The sequence below is a fragment of the Trichophyton verrucosum genome (assembly GCF_000151505.1).
Source record: "Trichophyton verrucosum HKI 0517 chromosome Unknown contig00168_1.f1.exp, whole genome shotgun sequence".
NCBI classification, from domain to species: domain Eukaryota; kingdom Fungi; phylum Ascomycota; class Eurotiomycetes; order Onygenales; family Arthrodermataceae; genus Trichophyton; species Trichophyton verrucosum.
Genome location: NW_003315541.1, coordinates 1 through 26,438, shown reverse-complemented (window position 1 = coordinate 26,438; position 26,438 = coordinate 1). Strand labels below are relative to the sequence as shown.

The following is a 26,438-nucleotide window of genomic DNA, read 5'->3' as shown; positions in this document are numbered from 1 at the left end:
ACTGCACAAACGCATACCCTCGAAGGGCATTAATCTTTATTGAAGTTTAATTCATTAAAATCGCTAGTTAGTCTATTCAAAACCCATGTACTTCCTTTGGTCTAGTTTTATATTCAAATGCTCATGCTAGGGTACCCGGTGGAATAATTAATCATACCGTGACGATCTAGGCAGCGGCTCAACCTCTCTTGAATGGCAGCTTTCATACTGAAAAGCTCTTCTCGGGTCCGTCCACCAAATATTAGCTGCGCAGTAGAGTTGTTCGGCAGGGACTCTGTAGCCGCGGCCACAATAACTTGTCCTTTGCTAATGAACGGAGCTAGAAGGGTATAGACATCCGGCGATTTCCCCTCATAGTGGAAGCTCTGAGCCTGAGCCAATGGCAGCCCTCGTTCCTTCATGAAATGGTTTGAAAGTAAGCATACAACGAAACCCCCTGTTAACCGCGCATTGAGATCAACAACCACCTTCCGGTTGCTATGCGCATCAATAATGACATCTATCCCTGCCCATCCGACATAGGAGCCGATCAGGGTGCGAGCAACAGCATTGATGGTATCCATTAATTGCTCCTTGATCTGCTTCTGTAATCGATAGTCGATCACGGAGCCCGCCCAGCGTCCTGACTGGGTGAAGAGCTGTTCTGTGGCTCCTAGGAAAGTCACAGTTGAACTCGCATTGGATGGGCCAGGCGCGCCCACGAAGAAGTTCACTGAATAATGGGGTCGCGTGGAGTGTATGAACTCCGATATCTGGACGTCAGGAACCCCCCGGTCTTGGTATTCTGCCATGGCAGTAAGCATCTCTTGCCTCTGGTCCTCCCTGGTGACAATCCATGTTCCCCGACTCCCGCTGCAACGACGCAGTTTGACAACAAACGGCAGCGGCCTTGTCGAGAGGACCGAGGCGCTTAGATCCTCGCCCTGCAGCGGGGCCATCTGTAGATCAGGGGTCGGAATGGTGGGATGTAAAAGGAAGCGTTTGTCGTTGATCTCATATGCGAAGTCAGGGTGGACCAAAGTGTCATACTCGAGCATATATGACTTTGGTCGATAGTACCATAACTTCTTCCCCCGGGTAACTCGTCGCAACTCATCTTGTACGTTATGCTTGTTCAGATCTATATAGTGGATTTGTGGTCGTTGATTCGCGGGGAGAGGCGACAAAAGTCGGTCAATGTTCGCCGGAAGATTGGCAGGGCGGTATAGGTATACGTCAATCGGGCCGATCCCCAGCAAGAACTTGACCGTCTTGTAAGTCAGGACAAGCGTTCGGAATCGTTCGAGTCCTTCGTCCGTATGGTTGCTCGAAAAGCCAACATCTTCATCCTGGATATAGACGGTTTCGCGAAGAATCTGTGGATGGATATCGACGTGGGTATAGCCATTGTATATGTCTAGGACTATGGAGTCCGAGACACCATGTTCGCGGAAAAGGCCGGCCAGAGTATTGTCCAACGTTATTGATGGAGATTTCTGCGCGTCGAAAAGAGACAATGCCTAGGGAGAGTGTTGCTTGTCAATCTCTAACTGATCAGTTATTTTCCGCAGGGCACAAATGGTGGTAATACCGTTGATATCTTGGAAGTGGGTTGAGTTATCAGTCCCCCCGGAATAATCTCAAAGACAAGGAGGGACAGAAAGCGTCCCACGATGAAAACCTCATTTTTAATGGAAAAGAATATTAAAACAATCGGGAATAGTAAACCATAACGGAGAATATTCGCCCTGTTCGTCTTCACAGACATGACTCTGGAGGAACGGAGAGAGAGAGAGAGAGAGAAGCTGAAAAGTGCGGGAAGAAATCAAGACTGGGGTTGAATTCTCACGAATTGAACATACCCGGCGCACTAGCTATGGCGGCGGACTCTTATACAAAACTGCCATTCTGATTAAGCCACTAAGCCCCTTAAAACCTCTTGGGAGCTGAAAAAAAGGTGAAGGATATGGGGTTGGATCTCGAAGACCCCCCCTGGGCAGTTTTAGGCTTGGACACAGCCCATTGCTGCAGAAGCCGCAGGGAAAAGCAGTTCTTATAGCCTAATCTTCATCAATAATGGTCGGGCTTGTTGGCCCAACTTATAAATGTACAAACCGGATGCGTGTACGGAGTATGTTTTCGCAAGGTAACCAGCGACACGGAACGCTGCTGCCATCGGTACTCTGTATGCTTAACCAGGGCCCAGTCACCTCTCGCCCGTTACTTAGTCTGGACGAGCAGAGATTTTCCATCCGAGATTTTCCTCGATAAGCTCATCGAAATAAATCCACGCATCCCAGCCAGCCCTCGATATTCTGCAGAGTGCTCACCGACCAATTATCGTCGCCATCCGGCTCTGCTGGCCGTCGAGACTCTGACAACTCGTTGCGTTAAGGTTCAATAATGCATCTGTGCATGAGCATCAATGTTAGCTAGTTAACTTAGTTAGCGGATCGCGAGTTCAACTTAAAAATACATTCGCCCGCACCCGAACCCCACAAAAGATGCTCCATCCAGCGCCCAGGGCCGGACGAAGAACCTCCACGAAGCTGTGACGGCTGCAGCATGTCGAGACAGACACCTTGGATCCTCGGTCGTTGATGACGTGCCCCTGGGTTGCCCAGAGCGGCTGCCGTCGGCGGCTATCGCAGCCCTAAGCCAGCCGCGACGAGGCGCGGTTTAGCGCCAATATGTCTGCTGGGATTTACATGATTGGCCGGCGATTTGCTTATTTGGGCCAACGGGAGTGCAGGTAAATTTCTTGGCACACCAATGAGAGCATCCCAAGTTGCTGAACGTGCAGCCAATCAAAAATTTTCAAACGGCGGGCGGGCATTTGTTGACTTCGTCGCCTCACGAAGGTATTTGACATCGCGATATCACGCACTCTGTCGAGTCTTTTCCGGACAAACGAAGGGACTGACTGGCCTTTCAGCAGGACTGACCCATCATGAAGCGCTCTACTCTATCGAATACCGACGGGAGTACTCCGTATAGAGCAGGGTATCAGATAGAGGATCGAGAGCGCCCAACAGCGAGCCCAACCCTCGAGTCGCCAGCTGGCCAAACTAACTAGGGACCCACGGGGCTAACGAGTTCAATATCAAAACTCCGATCAGCCTATTCACTAACAAACCCGTCTGACATCAGACACTCGCCAGACCTGCGTGTCAGTATGGCTTCCATCCGATAGCAAGCACTGGTAGGCCTGCATCGACGACCACGAAGTAGTCGGATCTTATCCATTCGGGGCCATCCATCCAATAAGCCCATCACGTGAGTCATTGTATCTCCCAGTTCATATTGAGGAGCCTGGTCTTTAGAAGCTCGTTAAAAGGAGAGGTAAGAAAGAAGATAGAAAAGGACAACAGTTTCAAGGGATGGTTCGCTAAGCAGCAAAATTGCGTGGGGAGTTTGGAGTCCCCATAGTTCCCTAACTAACTTGCCACCACAATGTTATACAATCTACGGAGTAACGACTGGTTAGCTAGTTAGCTAACCGACCAGTTAAGTTATAGTTAGTTAGCCAACTTGGCCCTACGACATCCGCTGAGAACGTCCTATTTCACAGCGACAAGCTACTGCATAAATTCACCAGCTATTACTGCTGAAAGAGAGAGGACGCTAGCATAGATTCTCTGCATCCTCAATACATTCTCCCATCTCAGAGATATACTTAACTACTTTACTACACAGGCAGCTAACCAATCCCCCACCATGGCTGCGAAAGCATTCAACGTGGGGGTTATCGGCTACGGCATGAGTGCCAAAGTCTTCCACATTCCCTTCATCAGTGCCCTCCCAGAGTTCAATCTATATGCAATTGTGCAAAGGACACCTTCGGCTTCGGACGATGCGCAAAAGGACCACCCAGAAAGCAAGGTATATCGAAGTGCGGAGGAGCTGGTCAATGATAGCGCTGTCGACGTGGTGGTGATCACAACCACTCCAGACAGCCATTTCAGTCTGGCAAAGCTTGCTCTGGAGGCAAAGAAGCATGGTACTGTTTATTCTCCATCCATCAAGGCATGTCCAAGTGGGCATCCGGCTAACCGGTGTGTGAGATATATAGTTGTCGTTGAGAAGCCGTTCACTCCCACTACGAAAGAAGCAAACGAGTTGATAGAGCTAGCAAAGACACAAAACAAGCTGCTCACAGTGTACCAGAGTGAGTAGGCTGTTAGTATATGGATAGGAGGTGCTTTTTCTGACAATATATACGATGCCAGACCGAAGATGGGATGCAGACTTTGTCACGGCGTCAAAACTAATCAAAGACGGCTCCCTTGGTCGCGTAGTTGAGTTTGAGACTCACTTCGACCGCCATCGTCCAGAGCTCAATATCAAGAAAGCATGGAAGGGCAAGGATATCCCCGGCGGTGGCTCCATCTATGATCTTGGAACGCATCTTATCGATCAGGCAGTCCACTTGTTTGGCCTTCCAAACGAGATCACCGGCTTCATCACGGCCCAGCGGGAGATTAGTACGGAAAATTACGAGGATTCATTTACTGTTCTATTGCATTATGACAGACTACTGGTAACAGCAAAGAGTGGGGTTATCAGTCCCGAGGAGAACCAGCTTCGGTTCTGGATTAGAGGCGAAAAGGGGAGCTTTAAGAAGGTACATCACTATACCATCCTCTACTTTTCGTCACATATCAAAGGGATTGACGATTTTCCATCATTTAGTACCACCTCGACCCTCAAGAGGACCAATTGCAAGCCGGTGTAAAACTTGATGATGCCCAGTATGGCTGCGAGCCCAGTGATAGGCACGGTACGTTTTCCAGCTGTCCTACGTGAATGTCCTGTGCACATGCACATCAAACACATGTGTCGCATGTAGTGCAACCAGGGACCCACGATAACTAGTTAGTTACTCGATAAGCAAGCTAACATCCACCCTAGGTGTCCTTACAACGTTTGCTGGGGGAAAGTTCTCTTCGCAAACAGTTCGGCCAGAGCCACCAACTTACAAGGAGTTCTACCGTTCACTTGCAAAGGCTCTGTCTGGTCAAGGGCAGGTCCCTGTAGACCCTGCAGATTCTGGTACTGTCATTCGTCTGGTTGAGCTTGCAAAGGAGAGCTCCAAGAAGCGATCAACCTTGCCTGTCTCAAAGTCCTAGAGTCATGCTGTTGCTTATGAATGTATATAGTTTCTTGCTCAGGTACTAGGCAGCAAAGCTTTTTGTAGATTTATATAGGCCGAACTAGTCTATAATAGTTACTGGGACAGCAGGAAGAGCCACCTAGAAGCCATTACTATCTCATACCAGGTCAAGGAGTAACAGAGGAAACCATGGAGCCTAGTGCCGTAGACATGGAAGGGAATAACTATCATAAGTTGTTGTCGCATCACCGACTGTCGTGAAAGCCCTGGACATAGACAACAACAACTACCGGGCCTTAGTAACAACTAACAACATAGGGAGTTAAAAGAGGCCGTTATTCTACTGCTAAGAAGGAATATCAAGTCTTCCAAGATGAACCGCGTTGGGTGGTATACTTATCCTTACAACCCACATATCCTGGTCGGGACATATGCGGCATTCCCCCATCATGGAGGCTTCAGATACATGGTACCAGTCACCACTCATCCTGTCGCCCCTGACCATCCGATTTCTTCGCAGTGGGATGTCGTCTCAGGCCGTATCATAGAAATTCTGGACCGTGTAGGGACTCAGTGGGTGGCCGTTGAATGCTTTGAGCGGCGCCAGGTGCACAATGATAGGCATAGGGGAGAATACGCAGAGATACGCGAGACCACAGTCCTTATTACGGTGCAGGAGTTCCCTTATATTGATTCCGACTATAAAAAGATACTTCATGAAATCTACGAATGCTCAGGTAACTAGTGGCCTGTTTCTTCAACCCATAGTTCAACGCAGGTCAGGAAAAGCTAACGATGCATCGCTCTATTTTCCACGGTGACAGGAGGGCTCTTCATTGAGCTGTTGGGGGGAACTGTCTGGTGCGGCGCAACGGAGACTGCCTATGGATGGTCCATCAACGTACGTGATCTGCGCTTCCCAGATGCCAGTGACGATAAGGGTGGGAAGCTATGGGGTCCCTACGGGGGTAATCTATCCTCCAACACCTATGTTGCTACGGATGGGATTGACAAGTCCCTGGGAAACTTCAGTTGTTATTTGCTCCTGTCCAAGCCTGGCGAGAGATTTGCCTCGGATGTCAAGGAGTGCTGTTTGGCATGCCATCATGCTGTCAGCTTACGCAGGGGGAGGTTCACCCGTACTGGCAAAGAGCTAAGTCAGTCGTTCGCTCATGGCCCAACACCATAGAATGGGTTCGAGAGAGACATATGAGACAGTGAACATGGCTGATATAAAATAACCTTGCAGGGCCCATTACTGAAGATATAGGGAAGAATATCAGAATCCGATGCCCAACTACCCAAGAGTTCGCAATAGACACCTTTGGGAAGCTTGTCGATGACCCCGAGTATGAGGACGAGGAAGAGGAGCACATTGGCAATGTTCTGGCTAGTTCTGGTTTAGCAGTATCAAAGGACGACAACTGCAGGTTAGATTGGGCAGTGGTTCTCTGCCAGCCAGGGAAATGCGGAAAAAACGTTAGTATGGGCAACGTGCATCGAAACACGACAACAGTGACAATCGACAGTTGGGCCAGACCTACTGGTAACAGTGAGAGCTATCTTGCTGGAAGAAGAGAGAAGGGGTATCTTAACACGGTGAAGAGCTGTATCTGTTATAGGAATGCCGGGCAAGAAACTAGAACCAAAGAGTGGGCAGCTATCGGTGGATGCAAGGGGCATTTCGTCTACAACGACCCCTGCGGCCAGCTCGTTGTTGGGAAGTCCAACGACGAGGCTCTCGGAGTCGTCTGGGGAGGAACCAGATCCAAACTGACGATTGATGTAGCGGCGATATATATCACACCGCTGCACATCATTGCCCAGGGCATCCGTGAGGCAACTGGCTACGATGTTTCACTCGCTGGGGGGTCTAAAATTGTCTGACTCCATTCCCCCCATGGGGCCAAGCGGGTGCATGCCCCAGAGTGGCTCCAGGGAACAGCCAGTAACTAGTTACTCCTCCCCCATCCTAGCTCGTTAGAAAAGCCTCATCCCCATTACCTTCCTCTTTGTTTGGTTTAACTCAGAAGCTGTCCATCATCCATAAAGGCAGAGGTTGGCCATGGGGGACTTGGTACTCCGTACCTTCAAAGCTAACCAGAGCGGTAACTAGCTAAAGAGTTACTTACCTGGGTAGAGTTGATATACGACCGAGCCATGGGTCGGGATAGCTCTAGGCTCTTATCGACTGGAACGACTTTTAAACCCCCGAGACTATTCGATGTTCAAATTGGATATCAAATACCACTGCCAACCAACCCTTGCATGGAGTTTAACAGGCGAAGAGGGATAAAAAGCAAATATCAATGTGATCTGTGGATTCCCTGCGAAAAATGACCAGCATTTCACTAACTACCTACACCACGATACAACCAATGCCGTTCTATACATCTACTTCTCGATAAGCCAACCACAGGAGCGTCTCTACCAGTCAAGAGGCAGATAACGTTGTCCCTTTGCGTCTGATTCCAGTACCATGACACGCCCTTTCAGCCATGAGCAGAAAAGGGGGGAATCCTATCCCGAAAAATCCTGCTGCCGCCTCCTCTCTGCTTCGTGCAGATTGAAACTCCACCTGCATCGTTAGCTGCGTGTGTACTCCATGAGCTGAGAAGTAGCTGGAACCACATATGTAGCGACGTTCCAAACCATCTGGTTATCGGTTTTCTTTTCCCTGCTGTCGTTTTACGGTGCATGGCGTACGGGAACACCACGGGAAAATCATACCTTACTCTCAGGCCAGGCTTCCGCTGTTTGCTTTTTTAACCTGACTATTCTGGCCCTTCTCACTCATTTCGAGGGCCTGCAAAGCATGGCCCTGCATTGGCCATTCTCGCAGTGGGCGGCCACCTGTGCTTCCTTGTCCTACGCTTCCGTTGGTGGTGGCTTTCTGCCTCTTTTCTTCTTCCCCTGCCTCCTTCGTGTGTGTCTCTTCTTTGAGCTTGCGGATACACACAGGCCATGGCATCAAAGATGCAACAAACTCTTGCCTTGCCCAACGGGGCCTGTGATGTCGCCATGCCTTCTCCTCAAGTCAGCTACTTCCGTGGGAGAAGTAACTAAGCGTCTAGGCGCAGATCGAGGGTCAGGCCAAACAAAGAAGAAGCTTATCGCATCCTCCTCGCCTCCTGATGCGTTTAGTATGGCTCTTCTGACTTCCCGCAGCCTTTCTGTTCTCTTATCTAGCTACCTATCCAACTCCATGTATTCGGAATAGATGGAGGTTACAGTATCACGGGTCCCCCTAGCGAGGAGGCTAAGAAGAGAAGGCGAGCAGACGGCAAGAGAAAAAAAAGAAAATATTGTCCTTCTCCATGAAAAGTCGACGAGGAAGAAGCAAAGTGCTACTCTAAAGAAAAGAAAGGAAAGAGAAAAAGACCCGGCGAGGAGCGTTCGAGCAGGTAGAGGAATGCGGGAGGGGGTAGTCGGGTCATTCATGGCCTTTGGCTTCCCGGTTAAATGGTCCCTTTATGATACCCTCCCCCGTACCTACAAATATGTGCGTGTACTCCGTATGCTTCTGCATTCCCAGCGTCAATAATTTACTTCTTCGTTCGCCCTTGATTTTCATGCTGTCAAACACGCACTAGGGCACGTTTCTCATGCACCGTCATTATCGCTATCACTAGGACCAGAACCGTCTTCAGCCTCGATATATATACATAGCCTGCATGCACATATATAACTGCTGCAGCATAACATCTTTTACATATTCTCCCTTTTTCTCCCTCTCCCCCTCTCTTCTCCGTGTTATTTGATCTCTTTGCCTTCCGCCTATCCTCTCACTCGGCCATGAGACCACGATAATCTTACCTTACATCCATACATACCTCAAACTGCTCTCCGGTTCATGTTCATGGCTGGACAGTATGGGATTGCCGGTCTCTACACAAGGCCTGCTGTCCAGCCTTCACGTCGCTCGCAGCCAGCGAGACTTTGCGTTTGAGCGAACCTTTAGTCATGGCAGCAAATCAGCTATGATCCTAAGCACAGCCGGCATCTTCTCCGCGCTCTCGTTTCTGATTATCATGCTCCGGTGCTATACTCGGTTCAGCCTACTAAGATATTGTAGGCCGGATGATGGTCTGCTGGTCGTGGCGACGGTAGGTAGAACCTTTGCGACTGTTTTATTTTATTTTATTTTATCCTTTGACGGCTGATATGTGTGCTTTTGGTAGATATTCTCCTTTGTGTGCATGGCATTTTTGGTAGACGAGTCACGGCATGGCCTTGGTAAATATACGGATGACATGTCGATTCCTGACATTGAGAGATTAGCCTTGATATCATACATCCATTGGATATTCCTGATAGTAGCCAAGTCGATGGTCAAAGTGGCAATATGTTTCCAGTTTCTTCGAGTACCGCAGCCAAAGGGCTGTTTGCTGCTGGTCAAGGGTTTAATGGGTAAGACCTCACTGCCCTCTATATCCTTATATTCAGTCATGCTTAAAAAAGAAACCCCAAAGGACTCGTTATAGTGACGACCATATCGCGGCTTGGCCCATTTATCTTTCGATGTCGGCCCATCAAGGTATACTGGACGTACTCCATGTCTGACGAAACTTGCATTGGGAGCAAGGCGATGTCCGTTATCAGCGTGGTCATGTGTGGTTCGTTGAGTCCTAGATTTCAGATAGCCACCTTCACAGAGCTGACAAGGTTGATTTTTTGACGGGATCAATAGGACAGGATGTTTTGACAGACTTGATTCTCACTAATCTACCGCTTTACTATTTCCCTCCCAGGAGCCTAGTACGGCGTGCAGGCGTTGTCCTTGCTGGCATTGTGGGATTGGGGTATCTGTATGTTTGCATCTGCTGCAGTTGACAACAGGGAAGAACATATACTGACATTCGTGTTTTAGGGGGTGCTGTGTAGCCATTATCAAGATGACTCATTCTATACTCAGTGTATATCTAGACAGCGGGTATCGGTATGTCTTGAGCCTTCCACCTTGACGTTATGATAAGTGAGAGACTAACACTTATCCAGGGGTGATATCTTCTTCCTCCTGAGCACGTATGTTATCGTAACCCACATATTTATCCACGCAGTACCAAATACTGATCCTCGTCTTAGACTCGAGCTCCATATCGCCACGATAGCATGTTCAATACACACCCTTCGCCCCTTATTCGAGAGCTACAGCGATGCAATATTCGTCAGTCGGTACGGCAATGGCGGCCACAACATTGATTATGATGACACCTCCTCAACCAGTCCCGGCGACGGTTCTAGGATACGAATGATCTCGATATCCAAATACGCACCGAACAGACTAACGTTTGACGACGACCGGCTCAGTCCAATCGACAGCTACGACGGCAAGAAAAGAGGGCCACACTGCAGTGCAAGGGTGGGCAGCAGTGGGCCGGCATTGTCATCGGCATCAGCGTGTGAATATAAAGTTGAAGTTAGCGCTTCCAGGGTATCATCTCCAGGGTCTTATCATCTGCCTCCTTTCCTCAAGGATTCTCAGAGCAACGGCGCACTTCGAAACGGCAGCGAGACACAACGAGGCGCACTTCCCGGGATAATGTGTACGACAGACGTATATGTTCGTATGGACACCCCGTCGGAAAAGGCGAGCGAACACAGAGCCTAGCCTGGTGCTAAAATATTTTTGGCTGAAGCGTTTTCTTGTATACATAGTTAGTAGAACTAATCATAATCCATCTTTCCCGCTCTTCGGGTGAATCGTGTGATCAGGGATTATCAAGCTTAAATCACATCAGCACCATATGCAGTAAAGCAGCTGTCTCCATCTGTCTCAGGGGCCGATATAAGTTTGATGTCCATGGGTGTTGGGTTAGGAAGGCTAGGGTCGTGCAAAGTCCGTTTCACAGGGCACTCTACAGGCCGTCACAACGGAGCCCATGCCGAGAAACGGCTGCTTATTCGAGTATATAACCAATATATAGGCACCTAGAATCTCAGCTGCTAAAGCCTTTAGCTGTTAATAGACAACATATCGTTGCAGCGAAGGATGTGCCGTCGATGGATGGGATAAGGGGGTCAGCTCTGGCGTCGTCGAGACAGGGATACCACCGTCGTCGTCATCAATCAGTCTGGCCTGTCGAATACTTACACACAGAGTGAGTAGGGATCCAGGACGGCGTTCCCCATGTCTGATGCCCTGCTGTCTTATCTTCCTGCTTGTCGTTGCGGTCGTTGAAGTCGAAGGAGCAGCATGATGGAAGTCGATCAACAGGGAGGTGAACGTTTTGCCGCGGTATTGTAATTTTACGGGCGGATACCCTGCAAAGCTTCGCCAACCAAGCTTTTCCTGCGCATCAGATACTTCGCCAGCCACCAATTTTTATACGAGATATCAAGTACCAGAAGACCCCCCGATGGCTTCCACTGGCTTCCACTGGTTTACGAGGCTTGTACCGGCAAGACGGACCGGCCAGCTTCCCGGCCTTCCGCGGAGAAATAGTCCCACGGCCAGAAGGCGAGAAACATCGCAGAAATTAGTTAGAGACTGGCAGAGTTGGCGAAGCCGGCGCTGGCTTGTCCTCGATGATGATATACCCCGTCGTTTCTCTGGTGCTTGGTTATATTTAGCTGGTCTCTCTCTCCCTCTGTCTCTCTCTCTCTCTCTCGGATCCTTCTTTCCAGCGTGTGCTTGACGCTGGGAGGCAAAAGGGTCGCTCGGTTGGCTGTCAAATCGGGCGTCTCATGATAACAGGCTCCGGGGGCAAGTCAAGTCACTATATAGAGAGAGACTCTGGTTTCTTTCGATTCTTTTCTTTCCATGGGTCTATAGACGCTGTCTCCTTTTCCTCATCTGTTTCCTTGCTGGACATAGTTACTCTTTTCATGGGCGGCCGTTGTTTGCTGTTATAAAAAAAAGTGTTCTCGCCAATGAACCTCAACGATCTCAGGAGGCTAGAGATCGATATCGATATCTTCCTCAACCGGTTCATCCCGCACCCCCGATGGCACCGATATCCATATCCTGTGGCCCATTTCCTCGGCCATAGACGTGAAGCAGTGCCCAAGCTCGGGACGCTGGTCGTTATATTTTGGACGTTCGTTGGCGTCTTCTGCGGCTTGTTGACCATTACCGGAATATCTCAACATATCCCTTCTTTCAAACAACATGATGCTCCCCTCGTAGTTGGCAGTTTCGTATGTACTATCTCAATGCCCTCTTTGACTATGAACCCCCTGATCAACTGACCAAAGACACCTTTTCGGCTGGGTTAGGGAGCTGCAGCCGTGCTTGCATATTGTGCTATAGAATCACCTCTCGCACAGCCCAGGAATGCCATCCTTGGACACTTACTAGCAGCTGTTGTCGGTGTCGGGATCACGAAGCTATTTGGCCTCCACCCGCGTCATGAGGAGCTCTACTGGATAGCTGGTCCGCTGTGCTGTGCTGCTGCCACGCTGGTGATGGCTCTCACAAAAACCGTACATCCTCCAGCAGGCGCAACAGCTCTGCTCTCGGCAGTTGACCCCAGGACAAGGCACCTCGGCTGGTTCCTCCTGCCTGTCGTCCTTCTTGCATGCATGCTCATTCTTGTTACAGCTCTGATATTCAACAATATCGAACGGCGCTTCCCCACGCACTGGTGGACTCCTGTCAGTCTTATCCCACCAAAGGCGGCAGACCTGGAGTCTTCAACGTCAGAGGAGACTGTCCACCCTGACCAATCCGACGAATCGCCCCCTGACGAAGGCAACGACAAGCAGCCTGTAGACCAGATCATCATCAGCCCTGGTCAAGTCGATATATCAGGATCCATCACGCTCACTGCCGCTGAATATGACTTCCTCGAACGACTTAGTAGACGTATCATAGACATAGACGAGAAAGACGCTTTAACCGATGAAAAAGAAAAAGCAGACGAAACCAGACAAAACTAGATCTCTATTCTCTTTCCTCATGCTGTTCTTTTCTACTTTCTTTAAACCTTCATCTGCTCTTGTTACTTCTACTTCTTTTATACATAGAGTTATTAGACTAGCTTAGCCAGTTACTAGCTAGTTAGTAGTTATCAAAGCGCCCCTGGTTTGACCAAGCTTTACATGAGTCGACTCAAATTGAGCCACCTTAGTTATAACTCGAACTTGTAGTTAATTGGCTTGCTAAGAATAGGAGAGAAAAAGAAAGTCTCTAAATCTTGCTCTAGTTACTAGTTAAATATTTATATCATTCTTTTCTTTCTCCTTCACGGGGGAATACCCCTTTCTCTATCTCACTTTCGGAGCTAGATTGAGCTTTATCGGCAAGGCCAAACTCCGTCTCATGCTCTTTACGAAGATCAACATGTTTCTCTATAAATCCACAGAGAAATCCCAGGCCAGCAATGGCAGCAATCACCTGCCACACGACTGCCAGCGCCTTAACGTATACATCGATGACCTGGCTGCGTGAATCAGCTGGCAGCATCTTAAGGTGTCCGCCACTCGCGTATGAATAGGCAGCACCGTCCTCCAAGAGCGCCTGGATTGCTGTATCGGTGATCAAGTTTATATGCGAGTTTACCTGGCCATTGAACACGACGGATGCCATTGTTGCACCCCAAACCAGACCAAACGAGCGGACGAATGAGTAGGTCCCCGTTGCAACAGCTACGTCAGACTCTGGGAGCGGAGCCAAGGTGGACGGCAAAGTAGCAGTGAAGATGATTCCTGTGCCTCCAGACGCAAGAATCTGATACCCTACCCAAGCGCCAGTGCTAGATGACTCGTTCAATGTTGACAGCATGCCGGCACCAACAGCGCTTAATGTGAAGCCCAGCCAGTGTAAGGGTATGTACATTCCGGTTTTCGACATGAATACACCGGTTAGTCCACCAAAGGGGATAATAGCGAGGGCAAAGGGTAAGAAGTTCACTCCCGATATCAAAGGCGACGTTCCCTTGACCGACTGGAAATATACGGGGAGGAAGTAGGAGATGGCCTGCAGGATAATCGCACCCAAGAAGATAATGACCAAGCTGGCTGCCGATGTACGATGTTGAAACAGCCTCGGTGGCATACTGGGCTCCTTGCAAATGGCCGAGGCCTGGTGAATGTGGAATATAATCCATCCTAGCACTCCAAGAACCAAGGGGAGGATGGTCCGCCACGATCCCCACGGGTAGACACTCCCGCCGGTGATAAGACCAAAGAAAACCGCAACCATCGACGGGATAAAGATGGCGTTGCCTAGGAAATCGACGCGAGCCAATGCATGGGCCCATGTCGGGCTTGTCTTATATCGGACATTCAGGAAGAAGAGAATGACGATGAGGCCCAGACCGCCTATGGGAAGGTTGATATAGAAAATCCACCGCCAATTGACCTGAGCAAGTTTACCTCCGATGATGGGACCAATGGTTGTGCCAATTGCGGCGGTTGATAGCACAGCACTGAGGTACGGGCCCCTGTGCCGTGGAGGGATGATATCACAAATGACAATATCAGACAGAACGTACAGTCCTCCTGATCCAAGACCTTGAATCGTACGCCCGGCAATCAACATGCCTACATTCCTTGCGCCGCCTGAGATGCCGCTCCCCAGAGCAAAGAGAGCGATGGCAACCAGAAGCGGATTGCGACGGCCGAAAATGTTAGCTATCTGGCCGAAAAGGGGCTGGGGGACGGTGGTTGCAAATAGAAACGAGTTTGCGACCCAGACGTATTTCTCTGCTCCGCCGATTTCTCGGGCTATTGTAGGGAGAGATGTGGTTATGATGGTTGCATCAACGGCAGACATGAAGGACAGCAAGCAAAGAGCAGAGAATATGCACCAGATGCGCCAGGATCTCGTGAATGCCTGAGGGGTTTCAACCTGGACTTTGCCATCCTTCTCTGGTGAAATAGTCGCATGTGAGATGGACACAGGGGCTATGTTGGCTGGAGGAGGAGGAGATGTCCCCTCCATCGGAACTATTCCCATCTCGAGGGAGTTGTAAGAGCGCTATGGGGTATGATCACAAAACCTGAGGGCGAAATATGGCAGGACAGGGGGCAGCTGTACTTTTATAAGGCCAGCAGCTGTAATCAAACGGCATGATAGTGAGATGGACATAGTTATTTGACTGGGTATATTGAATCCGTAGCCGCAAGGCTCGGGCCACAACGGGGTATTTGACTTGAACGCATGCTTGTCAGAGCAACACAGCATAACTGGTAGCCTATCTAGCTAATTAACCCGGTCCTCGCACATGTACACTGCATAAATGTTGGCAAGCCTTTGGTTTGCTGTGCTTATAGACCAGGGGGAGAGTTGGGATCTTCATGCAAGGCTGAGGACATGACTGGGACAAGTGACTAGCTACGGGGGAGAAAACAACCAGCTGAAAGCGACAAATGCACCGAGATATATTAACAGCAATGGCGAGGGCAGGGACAAGGACAACGGCCACAAGAACAAAGGAATGATAACAGTTAGCAAGAGTTGGCAGGCTTATGATGTCTCAGTTGGTACAACCCGGAGCCGCCGCCAATCAACCATCCATCGCCCATCCGTGATCCATCCATGCATGCATGACATTTGCTTCTAGGCCAGTAGTTTAATTGGCAGCTCGCCCTAATCGCAATTCCAACGCTTGTCATCTCAGTCTCACTTTCAGCTCGTCATGCTGAACCAGCCCCAGGCGGCGATCAACAGGCCGGAGACGGTTCGAAAGACAGCCTTGCCCGGCACACCCTCGCGCCAGCACACATAGCCATCCACGAGCCCGAGATAGCCTAGAATGAACATGATCGTGTCGACTTCGCGGAGCTTGTTTTGGGAGTAGAAGGTGAACAGCGCGAGACCAAGGGCAGTGGTTCGGCCTGACGCGGTGATCATGATGGCCTGCGCTTCCTTGGAGACTGCAATGCGCTTTGGCAGGCCGAATTCCTCGATGGCGTAGGCAGCGTTCCAGAAGGGCATCAGGCCGCCGAAGGTGGTGGCTGTGGCCACGAAGAGCGGCGGGAGGTGCCATGCGGTAAAGTGTTCGAACATCGTGGGTGGTTGATTTATCCTGGTGAATCAAGAGGACAAGGTACTGTTGGTTGGTTGGCTGGCTGGCTGGCTGGCTGGCTGGCTGGCTGGCTATGGTTGGGTTTGTGCAGGAGGAGGATGAAGCTGGGAAGATGGATGATATCAACGCTCTATATATAACCATCCGGGCCGGAGCAGCGTCACTTGCGGCGTGGAACAAAGAAAGATCACCAACACCAGCTCAGAGCCCATGCCTTGGCGCTGGAGTTACCCTGCATATAGTTAGTTAGCATTTTATATTTCCAACGGGCCAGCAAGCTCCCCCTGGCCCCCTGGCTTCTTCGTGGTCAGTGGAAGCAAGGGGTGATACTATCTGGCTACAACTTTTGCCGGCAAAGACCCCTTGATCTCCATCATAATAGCAAGAATATACTTAGTTGTACAGTGTTTTGGCTTAACTAGAAATGCAATCTTGATCAATAACTAGCTGCCCGGCCTGCTCAATTTTGATGCCCCCTCCATTCAAATGCCCTGAAATTTAGTCCATGTCCTTAATGTGGCGGTGTATCTGGTCCGGCTTGACTCTGGGATATATGGATTGCTTTGGAGATGGCATTTTTCATCGGGATAGAGGAAGAGGAGGACGAGTAAATCCTGGTGAAGGGTCCTGTCTTGCCTCCAAGGCCATCTACGGAGTCACCTGGCCAGCTGTCATGGCCGTTTCTCAGCTTTGACGGCAACTCAAACCTCTCTTCATCCGCAAACTGGTTGTCTGGGTTGGACTTTGTCTTGCTTATAAGCAGCCTTGATCGAAGGGTGGAATATACTGTGCTGGGCTGTACAATATTCAGCCAGAATGAATATATAGCCGGTGCACAGCTCACGATAACTGTTCCAAATAACTCTGCGAACCTAGTACTCAGTCAGCATCTAGACTTTAACCACATAGTTATAGAAAGGGTAAACCGGGGGTTCTCTTAAGCTAACTCACGTTGTAAGTGAAATACAGAGTCCATTCCATACTGGATCTTCACCAAGAAACAATTGAATCCGGAAACCAAGGGAAGTTATACTCATGATAACGGTTCTATAGACAACCAAGTTAGTGAATAATCTTGAGGAATGTCGCAGACTATAACATACGTAAAGCCAACCAAAAACACAATCGCCAGCCCAACTTTTTTCGCTTGGGCCATCTGTAGCTTGCGGATGATAGGAAAAGGCAGGAGAAAGATTATAAAGTCCGCGAGAACCGTAAAAGATCCGATAAATATAGCAAGAGTAACCGGTTCTGCACACCTCGCAAAGGCAGTGGCATCCCAAGGAGCCCCGTTTCTAGGGAGACAGTATACTGTAGCCAGAATGATATTGATACCATAAACGAGGAACGTGAGGACAATCAGTCCATAGGAGACCCGGGATATCCATCGTACGGAGCTGAAGATACGGATGTAAAGAACTAGAACCGCGGATTTTGTGGCCCACAAGGCGGGAGCAACTATCATTTGTTGTGCAAATTGTCTCTAATTTACACAGTTAGCTGAGGTTGCTTCTACACTTGAAAGTTATAGGAGCTCACCTTGATAAACGATTTGGTTACTACAGAGGCAGGGACATCCCATGAATGCCTTGCAACACCATCTAGAGTAACTAGCTATCTGTCAGCTTATTATATTCTGCATGATGAAGAGGATATAGCAAAGGTTACCAGATTCAATTATTGCCCAGTATCCAATGGCGGCTGCTTCACCAAAAACGCACAGATCTTAGAAATCACAGCAGCGGTTAGTTATATGATAGGGACTTATATCAGTGTAGGAGCTCACACACAATCATCCGGGCCTAATCTGCCTGTATGTTTATAGTTGGTTATGAGGCGTATCGTAAGGCATAGCATGCTAATGGAGATGAGAACGACGCCAAGTGAGAGAATGGCCGAGTCAAGTGTGGGAGGGTCCACAAAGTTAGATGGCCCGCCGCTTGGATTGGGCGCAAGAGGTGTCTTTGAAGGATCCATCGCTGGATGTTGGTTGAAGAGGATATCTAGTCAAAGCAAAGCAAGGAGAGAAACCGATTCAAGAGTCTGCGGGAAACAGCCAGCCCGGAAAATTAGGCGGTTACACTCATAACTAAGCCATAAATGTTCTGCCCTGGGAAAATGGGGAGTACCATTTAACTATACAAACGGTGGACAGTCCAGCCTTGCAACAACCCCCAACAGTCAAGGGTGAAATGGTTACCCTGCAGGCGGATAATGCGGCATAGCTTGGCATATCCTGGATTGGAAAAGATGGTCAGCCTTTTGCGGATTGGTGCCAGTCATGCAGGTTATACAAAGGCAAGGATGAGCTGTAGGATTGTGAACATGACTTACCCGAGACAATACACCTCTCAGTAGGCTATCGATATTATTATTGAGCCGCGCCGCAAACTGTGGAATCAGAATACCAACTCGCTGTGATATACGCAGGGAGTACATACCCCTTAATCAATCCCAGAACTACGCAAGGCTGTGGAGCAGCAGCCTATGTTCGTCGTCAGAGGCTTTCGACAGTCATTGGCACCATGTAGGGAGAATTGAGGCTGTACTCTGGGTGGGCTGTACAGCTGTAGAGGGCTAAGCTGCTAGAACATATAACGACGCAAGTCTAGCTGGTAAAGGACTCTGAAATCCAAACCAGCAGAGTCTATTATATATAGAAAGAGCAATAGCTTTTTGAGCCTCACTATAACCGTATCAACACAATGGTTTTACTCCATAGCATGGATGCCTTGGTGGCTATTCCACTGGGGAGCATCATCTTAGCCCTATCTGCCTTCTTGCTGGCTCGAGAGGAGCTCAAGTCTTGTCTCCTATCATCGATTTCCTTTCCAATTTCAATCGCATCAAAGCGTGTCAAAGCCTGGAGATTTCTTCTGGATGGTCCTAACATCATTCAGGCCGGATATGACAAAGTAAGTGTTCACCAAGTAAAGTGCGACAACATATGGATTAAGCTGATATGTGGCCTAGGCCAAAGGATCTCCATATGAGGTCCTTGCTCCCGACGCTCGATATGTGTTTGTATCTTCAGCTGAGCACATCAAGGAGATTGATGCTGCCTCGGACAACGTTCTGTCCCTTCAGGCAGCGGCAAAGCAGATGCTCCAGCCAAAATACACAATGAACAACTTCAACTGGTTTGATAAAAGAGGCGTTGACGGTACACCGCTGGTCCGGACTCTCCGTTCCCTCCTAACAAACAATGTGCCGAACCTGATTCCGGATATTCGAGCGGCCGTCTCCAAGATGTTTGACACCTTTCATGATTCGCTCCCGGCCACAAACGGTAAGGGAAACGAGGGATGACATAGCCCTTGGTATAAATAAAAGCAGTTGCTGACAATTTCAACAGGGGCCAAAGCTGCACCACTGTATCCGATGGTTAAGGAAGCTGTTGCTTACTCCAATGCTTTGGCATTTTTTGGAGCAGAGCTTGGTAATTTTTATGTCCCCTAAGCCACTGTTTAAACCTACTTTGACTGACAAAGGGTATTAGCCCAGGACAAGCAGTTCATGAAGGCTGCAATTGACTTCATCGAGAACACCCTTCTGATTGCTGAAATTCTGCGTCTTCTGCCAAGCTCTCTTGTTCCGTGAGTTCGAACCCATGACAGGAAACTAAGATCTCTCTAACCTGTGGCCATTTTAGTATAGTTGGAAAGCTCCTGGCAAGGCACTTCCGGTCCCACGATGTCCTTCACAGTACCTTAATACCGGTTACTGAGGAGAGGCTTCGAGAAAGGGCCCTGAAACGGCTAGGGCATAAGACTCCTTCCCATGTGAGTGAAAAGTTTCTCTCTAGTAGATGCTCGCCATTGCTGATGGCAGATCAGAAAGACTGCATTCAATGGGTGATGGAATGTTCGCCAACGCAAAAACCATGGTCTGCTGAGAGAATAGTGCATGAACTGATGGCCCTTTGGTTCGGATCAGTTCATGTCCTCACAACAGTAAGTTGGCAGTTTCTTGCTCATACATGATAAGTCTTGCTGACTAGCACTCTATAGACCATTTGCTACGCAGTGCATGATATCTGTCTCCATCCGGAATATGTTGAACCGCTTCGAAAGGAACTCCAAGGCCCGGAATGGGAGACTTTTGAAAAAACAGGAAAAGGTCTACCACTCCTTGATAGTTTTATCAGGGAGTCTGCCCGTCTAACCCCAGTTGAGTCAAGTAAGCACCCTGATGTTTCCTTTGTATCTTATGAGATATGCCTTTGGCCCAAAACTTCACTTGGATGGTATTAACCTGTTGTCCACCGCCTAATAGTGAGCACGCGTCGACAGGCATTGCAGCCATTCCAGTTATCAGACGGGACCAGAATTGAGATCGGAGAATGCTTCTGTACTCCGCAGCGAGCGATGGCGAGGGATCCCGCCAATTTCGAAAAGCCACTCGACTTCCACGGTTTCCGATTCGTCGACCCAAGGGTACTCTCAGACCTCAAACAGCCAGGGTTTAATATACCCAAGACTGCGAAACCCTCGCAGCTTACAGATACTAGCAACTCGCAGCTCTGGGGCACTGGACGCATGGCATGGTAAGTGTTCCCGTTCAGCTTCAAAACCTAGGTATCACCATGACGAATGGAACTAATGGTTTGTAATCATTTGTAGCCCCGGGAGATTCTACGCCGCAGCAGTCATGAAAATAATCCTTGGGCTATATCTCACCAAGTATGACATGGAGTTGGCAGACAAGAAGGCTCCGCGTTGGTTTACGTGGAGGTCGTTTATCTACCCAAGTGCCAGCACAATAGTGAATCTTCGGCCCACTGGGGCGACTGAGTAAATCACACTCTATACATGCGATTAGATTGTCATGTAGTTATCTGGAGGGCCTACACTGGATGTGCTTATCCGTGTTGTTGTGTCAGGAGAGAGGTATTAGATTTCGGTAGGGAGCTTGGGTAAATTTAGATAGTTTTCGTTAGTCAAGAGTTTATAACAGACCAAACCATTCCTTTTTTCAACATCAATCATGATCTCGATATATGAAACGTAGTTCCGTGCGCAGCAGGGCAGGGTATCAAATTCTCGGGAGCCTTGAGAGTCTTGAGAGGCTTGAGAGGAGGTCGAGAGCCTCCTTTTTTTTTTTTAAGGTTGGCGTTAAACAGAGTTTACACTAGTAGCAACCTAACCTAAACTAGTTAGAGTCAGTTAGTCAGCAACAACAGTGGCGAACGTCATGGTTGCCGCCACATCGACCATGACACGGCATCATAAGCGTATATATAAATTATATTTACATTATAGCTATTGACTTAGAGTAATATTACTCTACCAATGTACAGGTATTATATAAATTGTATTGCCTCTGACTGGAAAACCCTAAAAATCTCAGGTACAGAGTATAGTCCAGGTCGATGATGTTATGCTCACGTGACTAGCAGCCAATGAGAATTTGTAGAATTTGTTTACATAAGCCCTGACGTCTTAGACTTTTCACGCTCGACTTTTTTTTCCACGTCAAACTCGTCATCTTCATCCTCCCTCAGCAGCAACAGCAAGTCATCGCATCGCAGGCGACTTGTTCTTCAGCTTTATATTGTGGGATAGAATAGGGCCGTCTGGATACCCAGGACCGCCCCTGCCAGCCCAGCTTTTTCTCCTATTTCTTTATTTTTCAATAGACTGCTGTTCATCCCACTCTTAGGGCTTCCTATCGATAAGGCGTCAAAAACCCCCCACTATCGGTTTGTTCTTCTCCTTCTGCTATAATATTGATTTTTATTCCTCACTCTTGATGATCTGGCTACAGATCAGGCATATGAGACTGCATTTACCAGGCATATCTAGCATATCACTGACCTTTGATATTCACGATATAGACCTAATATCAATATCCAGCTAATCTAAATAAGAGGAAATATTACCTAGCAAAGATGGTCTCTGCATCCAAAGCCGCCCGCCAGGCCAAACGTGCCGCTGAAGGGGATAAGAAAAAGACAGCCACCTCCAAGCTGTCATCGAAGGCCAACTCCAAAAATGTCTCCACCGCTTCTTCTGTTAATGGTGATGATGCGGAGGAGGGCGGCACCAGCGCCGCCAAGATGTCCGATGTCAAGAAATTAACAGAGCAGACGGACAAGTTCGGACTGTCAGATCGTGTCACTACCGGTGTTTTGGCATCTGTCCCATCCAGCAGAGATGTTAAAATGTCGTCCATCTCACTTGTGTTCCACGGACGAGTCCTTATCACCGACTCTACTCTTGAACTCACTTACGGCAAACGATACGGCCTTCTCGGAGAGAACGGATGCGGTAAATCCACTCTTCTAAAGGCCATTTCCAAGAGAGAGTTCCCCATCCCAGAGCACATTGATATCTATCTACTCAATGAGGGTGCTCCCCCAAGTGATCTCGGAGCTTTGGACTGGGTGGTTACAGAGGCACAGAACGAGCTGGACCGACTGGAGAAACTCGCCGAAGAGGTTTTGGAAAACGAGGGACCAGATTCACCTGTCCTTGAGGATATCTACGAGGTAAGTAGGTTACATTATTTAAAGAGAGAATATACGCTGATTAGTGTCGCAGCGAATGGACGGCATGGACCCATCTACTTTCCACACCCGAGCATCTCTCATCCTTACTGGTCTCGGCTTCAACAAGGTCACCATCAAGAAGATGACCAAGGATATGTCTGGTGGTTGGAGAATGCGTGTTGCTTTGGCCAAAGCTTTGTTCGTCAAGCCATCTTTGCTTCTCCTCGACGACCCCACTGCCCATCTTGACCTTGAGGCTTGCGTGTGGTTGGAAGAATACCTAAAGAAATGGGATCGAACCCTCATCCTCGTCTCCCACAGTATGGATTTCCTGAACGGTGTCTGCACAACCATGATTGATATGCGAATGAAGCAGCTTATGTACTATGGTGGAAACTACGATTCCTATCAAAAGACTCGAGCTGAGCAGGAAACCAACCAGATGAAGGCCTACCACAAGCAGCAAGAAGAAATCGCTCACATCAAGAAATTCATTGCATCCGCCGGTACATACGCCAACTTGGTGCGACAAGCTAAATCCCGACAAAAGATTCTCGACAAGATGGAAGCCGATGGTTTCATCCAGCCTGTTATCCCTGACAAGGTCTTCACCTTCAGATTTGCAGATGTTGAGAAGCTACCTCCACCAGTCCTTTCCTTCGACGACGTCACATTCTCCTACTCAGGTGATGCGAAGGACAACCTGTATGAGAACCTCGACTTTGGTGTAGACATGGACTCTCGAACCGCCCTTGTCGGCCCTAATGGTGTTGGAAAGTCTACTCTTCTTCGTATCATGACTGGCAAGCTTGCTCCCACATCGGGTATTGTCACCCGTCATACCCACTTGAAGCTCGGCATGTACAGTCAGCACTCCGCTGAGCAGCTCGACCTGACCAAGAGTGCTCTCGACTTCGTTCGTGACAAGTATTCCGAGAAGAGTCAAGATTATCAGTACTGGCGTCAACAGCTAGGCCGATATGGCCTTTCTGGTGAATCTCAGACTGCCCTTATGGGAACTCTTTCTGAGGGTCAGAAGAGCAGAATCGTCTTTGCTATCTTGGCCATTGAGAGTCCCAACATGCTGTTGCTCGACGAACCTACTAACGGATTGGATATCCCCACCATTGACAGTTTGGCTGATGCTATCAATGCTTTCAGTGGCGGTGTCGTTGTCGTTTCTCACGACTTCAGGTAAGATTCCATCCCTACCAATTGATTTCATTTGTTAATATCAAGATACTAACGTTATCATCTAGACTCCTCGACAAGATTGCCAAAGACATCATGGTGTGCGAGAACAAGACTGTCCGCCGATGGGATGGTACTATCGGCGAGTACAAGAACCACCTCCGAAAGAAGATGATCAACGCCGGCCAAGTCTAAATGCCGATAACCGGAGGCTTGTTCGTTTCCTGCTTGATTCCCCATTTATTTACTGTTTTTCTTGACTACCCAAAACGCAACCATCCACAACTAACGGCCTTGCTTAAAAATCTTTTGCCATGTTCCTCTTATCGTCACGGTCTCGGTGGTACGAATGGTTTTATTCTCCCTTGACCTGTTATTGTTATGTAAATGGGCCTTTCCCCTGGTTAGCGCATCGAAATCGACTTGCGCACATGGGAACTGGGATTGTTTAGACTTTAAAACTGATGTTTTCTATCCCTTCGTTTGACTTATTTTTTGCATCTGCTCCGAGGGAGGAGGCTTCTATATTTATTTGCCTTCATGAAATGGCAAGGTAATAGAAAAGGTTGATTGATAAAATGAAAGGTTACTTACTACTTTCTTTATACCATCGTCCTGCTCTCAAGTTGGTAAACTTTCGTAGAACCATGGTAGTGATTTAAGCTTACACAACGATACTGTGAGCTCGTGGGTAGAACGCGAGTCCTCGAAGGCCCTGGTCATCCAAAACACCAATGCATCGTTTTATTCTGGCGGTTACTACCATTATCCATATAGTATATAAATATATATATATATGAATCATCCCTTCTTCAGCTCCCCTCCGAACGGAGAGTCCATTCCCCCGAGCCTTTCACCCTCCAATTTGCGCTTTTTAGCGGCGCGATCTATATCATTTTCCACGTCTTGCTCCTCACTCATAGCAGCTACGTTAACTGAAGCCGGAGCAGCAACTGGTTCTGAAGGGGTATTAGCTCCGGTGGGGACAGCCGAACCACCCGCTTTCTGCAACCTGTTCAATGCAACGAGATCTTCTCTTTCCGGGTTCTGGCAGTGAAATAGCTTTTTCCCTATCAGCTTGAGCCTCTTCATCCGCGCTGAGCCGGGAACGGTGCTTGATGTTCCATTATTTTGTATGTAAGAGGTAAGTAAGTCGCTGCAGGACTGTAGGACGGGAATAAGTTTGGCGTGTATATTGGAGAGCATGTCTGAAGGCGAAGTTGAGGAAGTAGGGGATGTGTTGGCCGGGCCCAGCTTTGTTTCAAGGTAGAACTCAGCTAGTGGTCTATCGGCAATGAGTAATGCAGATATCCATATCTGTGAAGGGGTATAAAGGAAATATGCGTCTGTCATTTGTGCAGAGTGCTTAAGGATCTCCCTGGTATTGTGGTGTACTTTTGCTAAACGGGTAGCTAGAGGCGAAGCAGGTACTGGCCCAGCTATCGAAGTAGGCGGAGGTGGAAGTGACTGGATGGATTTCTGAAGTCCAGCTGGAGTAAGTCCTAGAAGATGGGGTCCTGGTGTAGCTTCTCCTTTTGCAATCGCATTCAACTCCATCATCCCGCCCTCTAATCCACGGAATGGGTGGCGTACGTCAAACGTAAACCGTAGGCCCTGTGTGAGTAGGAACTCGGGAGCAATTATACTTTCCATCGTCGAATTGGGTATGTGTTCTGTAAATGACCGGAGGGACATGTAGAAGTTATCCGTCTTTGTAGCTAGGAAGAGCGCACACGGCATGATAGATTTCGGGTGGTAGGTCATTGGGGAATTCGTAAGGTAGAATCGTCGAAGGTATTGAATCGCAGTCGCCTTTTTTTATATCATCTGTTAGCCTTGGTATAACTTTGGGATGCGTGGAGGCTATACATACCCTTACTGTTGTAGGCAGAGGCGGTTTATATTCGTCTCCCAACTCCATGGTCTTCTCGCAAAAGTACTGTACCAGCTCAAACTCCTCATCTGGCGTAAGGCATTCTATCTCCTGTTCGCTTCCTGCTCCTGTTCGAGCTGGCGTAACGGCTCTATCAGCATCACTTGGGTTCGGATTTGGTGTGCCTTGGTCTGGTGTTGGAGCTGTGGAGGCTTGTTGTCGAGCTTCTCTGGCCCGGCGGACGGCAGCACGAACTCGCTCGCTTGCAACGGCATTAGTATTAGCTCGGATTGATCGGAGGGAGTCTTCTGTGAAGGACCAGAGGCGAAATTGCGTAGAGGTTCGGTATATGTCGTCTTCTAGCATGGTTGGAAGTTGAGCTTTGAGAGCTATATACAGATGACCCGCGGTGTGAACAACGTAGCGATCAAACGTGGAAAAGAAGACGAAGGCACAGGTATATGGAAGTATCCCAGTAAGTTGCGCCTTGAGTCAAGCTGAAAGCCGTGGTGACGATGTATTTGAGTATGCAAGCCTGGAGCTTTTTGCTTTGGAGGCGGAAGTAAAATAAATAATTACACTTTTGCGCGGAAGCTAAATAGTGACGACTATCGACTCCAGACATCCAACATCCTAGCACCATATAACTCTACCTAGCTATATAGAAAAACAATGAATATAGAGTATGATGAGGGTAGTTGAATGTGATTTGGGATTGAAGCACCTATTTAGTTTCCACACAAAAGCCTTTGCTCCGCGCTATAACGCCAGTCTTGTTGATCCATCGCCAGACACCACCTTATGCTCTCTCTCTCTCTC

At 48.6% G+C, this 26,438-nt stretch overlaps 11 protein-coding genes across 11 annotated transcripts; 5 read left to right on the top strand and 6 right to left on the bottom strand.

Moving 5' to 3' along the window:
• Positions 1-113: 113 nt before the first annotated feature.
• Positions 114-1,747, bottom strand: TRV_01792 (uncharacterized protein; the record flags this gene model as incomplete). Its single annotated transcript, XM_003023979.1, has 2 exons — positions 114-1,499; positions 1,571-1,747. The coding sequence occupies 2 exons, from the start codon at positions 1,745-1,747 to the stop codon at positions 114-116; spliced, it is 1,563 nt and encodes a 520-aa protein (XP_003024025.1).
• Positions 1,748-3,696: 1,949 nt separating this feature from the next.
• TRV_01791 (NAD binding Rossmann fold oxidoreductase, putative) lies at positions 3,697-5,108 on the top strand (the record flags this gene model as incomplete). The annotated part of the gene is made up of 4 exons (XM_003023978.1): positions 3,697-4,147; positions 4,209-4,603; positions 4,672-4,759; positions 4,855-5,108. The coding sequence occupies 4 exons, from the start codon at positions 3,697-3,699 to the stop codon at positions 5,106-5,108; spliced, it is 1,188 nt and encodes a 395-aa protein (XP_003024024.1).
• Positions 5,109-5,465: 357 nt separating this feature from the next.
• TRV_01790 (uncharacterized protein) lies at positions 5,466-6,979 on the top strand (the record flags this gene model as incomplete). The annotated part of the gene is made up of 3 exons (XM_003023977.1): positions 5,466-5,829; positions 5,917-6,183; positions 6,363-6,979. The coding sequence occupies 3 exons, from the start codon at positions 5,466-5,468 to the stop codon at positions 6,977-6,979; spliced, it is 1,248 nt and encodes a 415-aa protein (XP_003024023.1).
• A 2,248-nt stretch (positions 6,980-9,227) lies between these two features.
• TRV_01789 (uncharacterized protein) lies at positions 9,228-9,542 on the bottom strand (the record flags this gene model as incomplete). Its single annotated transcript, XM_003023976.1, has 1 exon — positions 9,228-9,542. The coding sequence occupies one exon, from the start codon at positions 9,540-9,542 to the stop codon at positions 9,228-9,230; it is 315 nt and encodes a 104-aa protein (XP_003024022.1).
• A 2,423-nt stretch (positions 9,543-11,965) lies between these two features.
• TRV_01788 (HPP family protein) lies at positions 11,966-12,973 on the top strand (the record flags this gene model as incomplete). Its single annotated transcript, XM_003023975.1, has 2 exons — positions 11,966-12,232; positions 12,311-12,973. 2 exons carry the CDS (start codon positions 11,966-11,968, stop codon positions 12,971-12,973), a joined length of 930 nt encoding a protein of 309 aa, XP_003024021.1.
• Positions 12,974-13,259: 286 nt separating this feature from the next.
• Positions 13,260-14,978, bottom strand: TRV_01787 (uncharacterized protein; the record flags this gene model as incomplete). Its single annotated transcript, XM_003023974.1, has 1 exon — positions 13,260-14,978. The coding sequence occupies one exon, from the start codon at positions 14,976-14,978 to the stop codon at positions 13,260-13,262; it is 1,719 nt and encodes a 572-aa protein (XP_003024020.1).
• Positions 14,979-15,665: 687 nt separating this feature from the next.
• TRV_01786 (uncharacterized protein) lies at positions 15,666-16,046 on the bottom strand (the record flags this gene model as incomplete). Its single annotated transcript, XM_003023973.1, has 1 exon — positions 15,666-16,046. One exon carries the CDS (start codon positions 16,044-16,046, stop codon positions 15,666-15,668), a length of 381 nt encoding a protein of 126 aa, XP_003024019.1.
• A 530-nt stretch (positions 16,047-16,576) lies between these two features.
• On the bottom strand, positions 16,577-17,530 carry TRV_01785 (uncharacterized protein; the record flags this gene model as incomplete). Its single annotated transcript, XM_003023972.1, has 3 exons — positions 16,577-16,937; positions 17,017-17,112; positions 17,169-17,530. The coding sequence occupies 3 exons, from the start codon at positions 17,528-17,530 to the stop codon at positions 16,577-16,579; spliced, it is 819 nt and encodes a 272-aa protein (XP_003024018.1).
• A 1,240-nt stretch (positions 17,531-18,770) lies between these two features.
• On the top strand, positions 18,771-20,862 carry TRV_01784 (cytochrome P450, putative; the record flags this gene model as incomplete). Its single annotated transcript, XM_003023971.1, has 8 exons — positions 18,771-18,980; positions 19,039-19,354; positions 19,421-19,504; positions 19,565-19,661; positions 19,718-20,018; positions 20,076-20,244; positions 20,341-20,611; positions 20,688-20,862. The coding sequence occupies 8 exons, from the start codon at positions 18,771-18,773 to the stop codon at positions 20,860-20,862; spliced, it is 1,623 nt and encodes a 540-aa protein (XP_003024017.1).
• Positions 20,863-21,955: 1,093 nt separating this feature from the next.
• On the top strand, positions 21,956-23,941 carry TRV_01783 (uncharacterized protein; the record flags this gene model as incomplete). Its single annotated transcript, XM_003023970.1, has 3 exons — positions 21,956-22,555; positions 22,608-23,749; positions 23,815-23,941. The coding sequence occupies 3 exons, from the start codon at positions 21,956-21,958 to the stop codon at positions 23,939-23,941; spliced, it is 1,869 nt and encodes a 622-aa protein (XP_003024016.1).
• Positions 23,942-24,547: 606 nt separating this feature from the next.
• On the bottom strand, positions 24,548-26,105 carry TRV_01782 (uncharacterized protein; the record flags this gene model as incomplete). Its single annotated transcript, XM_003023969.1, has 2 exons — positions 24,548-25,558; positions 25,620-26,105. Coding segments are annotated over 2 exons (1,497 nt in total), but the record flags the coding sequence as incomplete, so codon positions are not given.
• Positions 26,106-26,438: the final 333 nt, after the last annotated feature.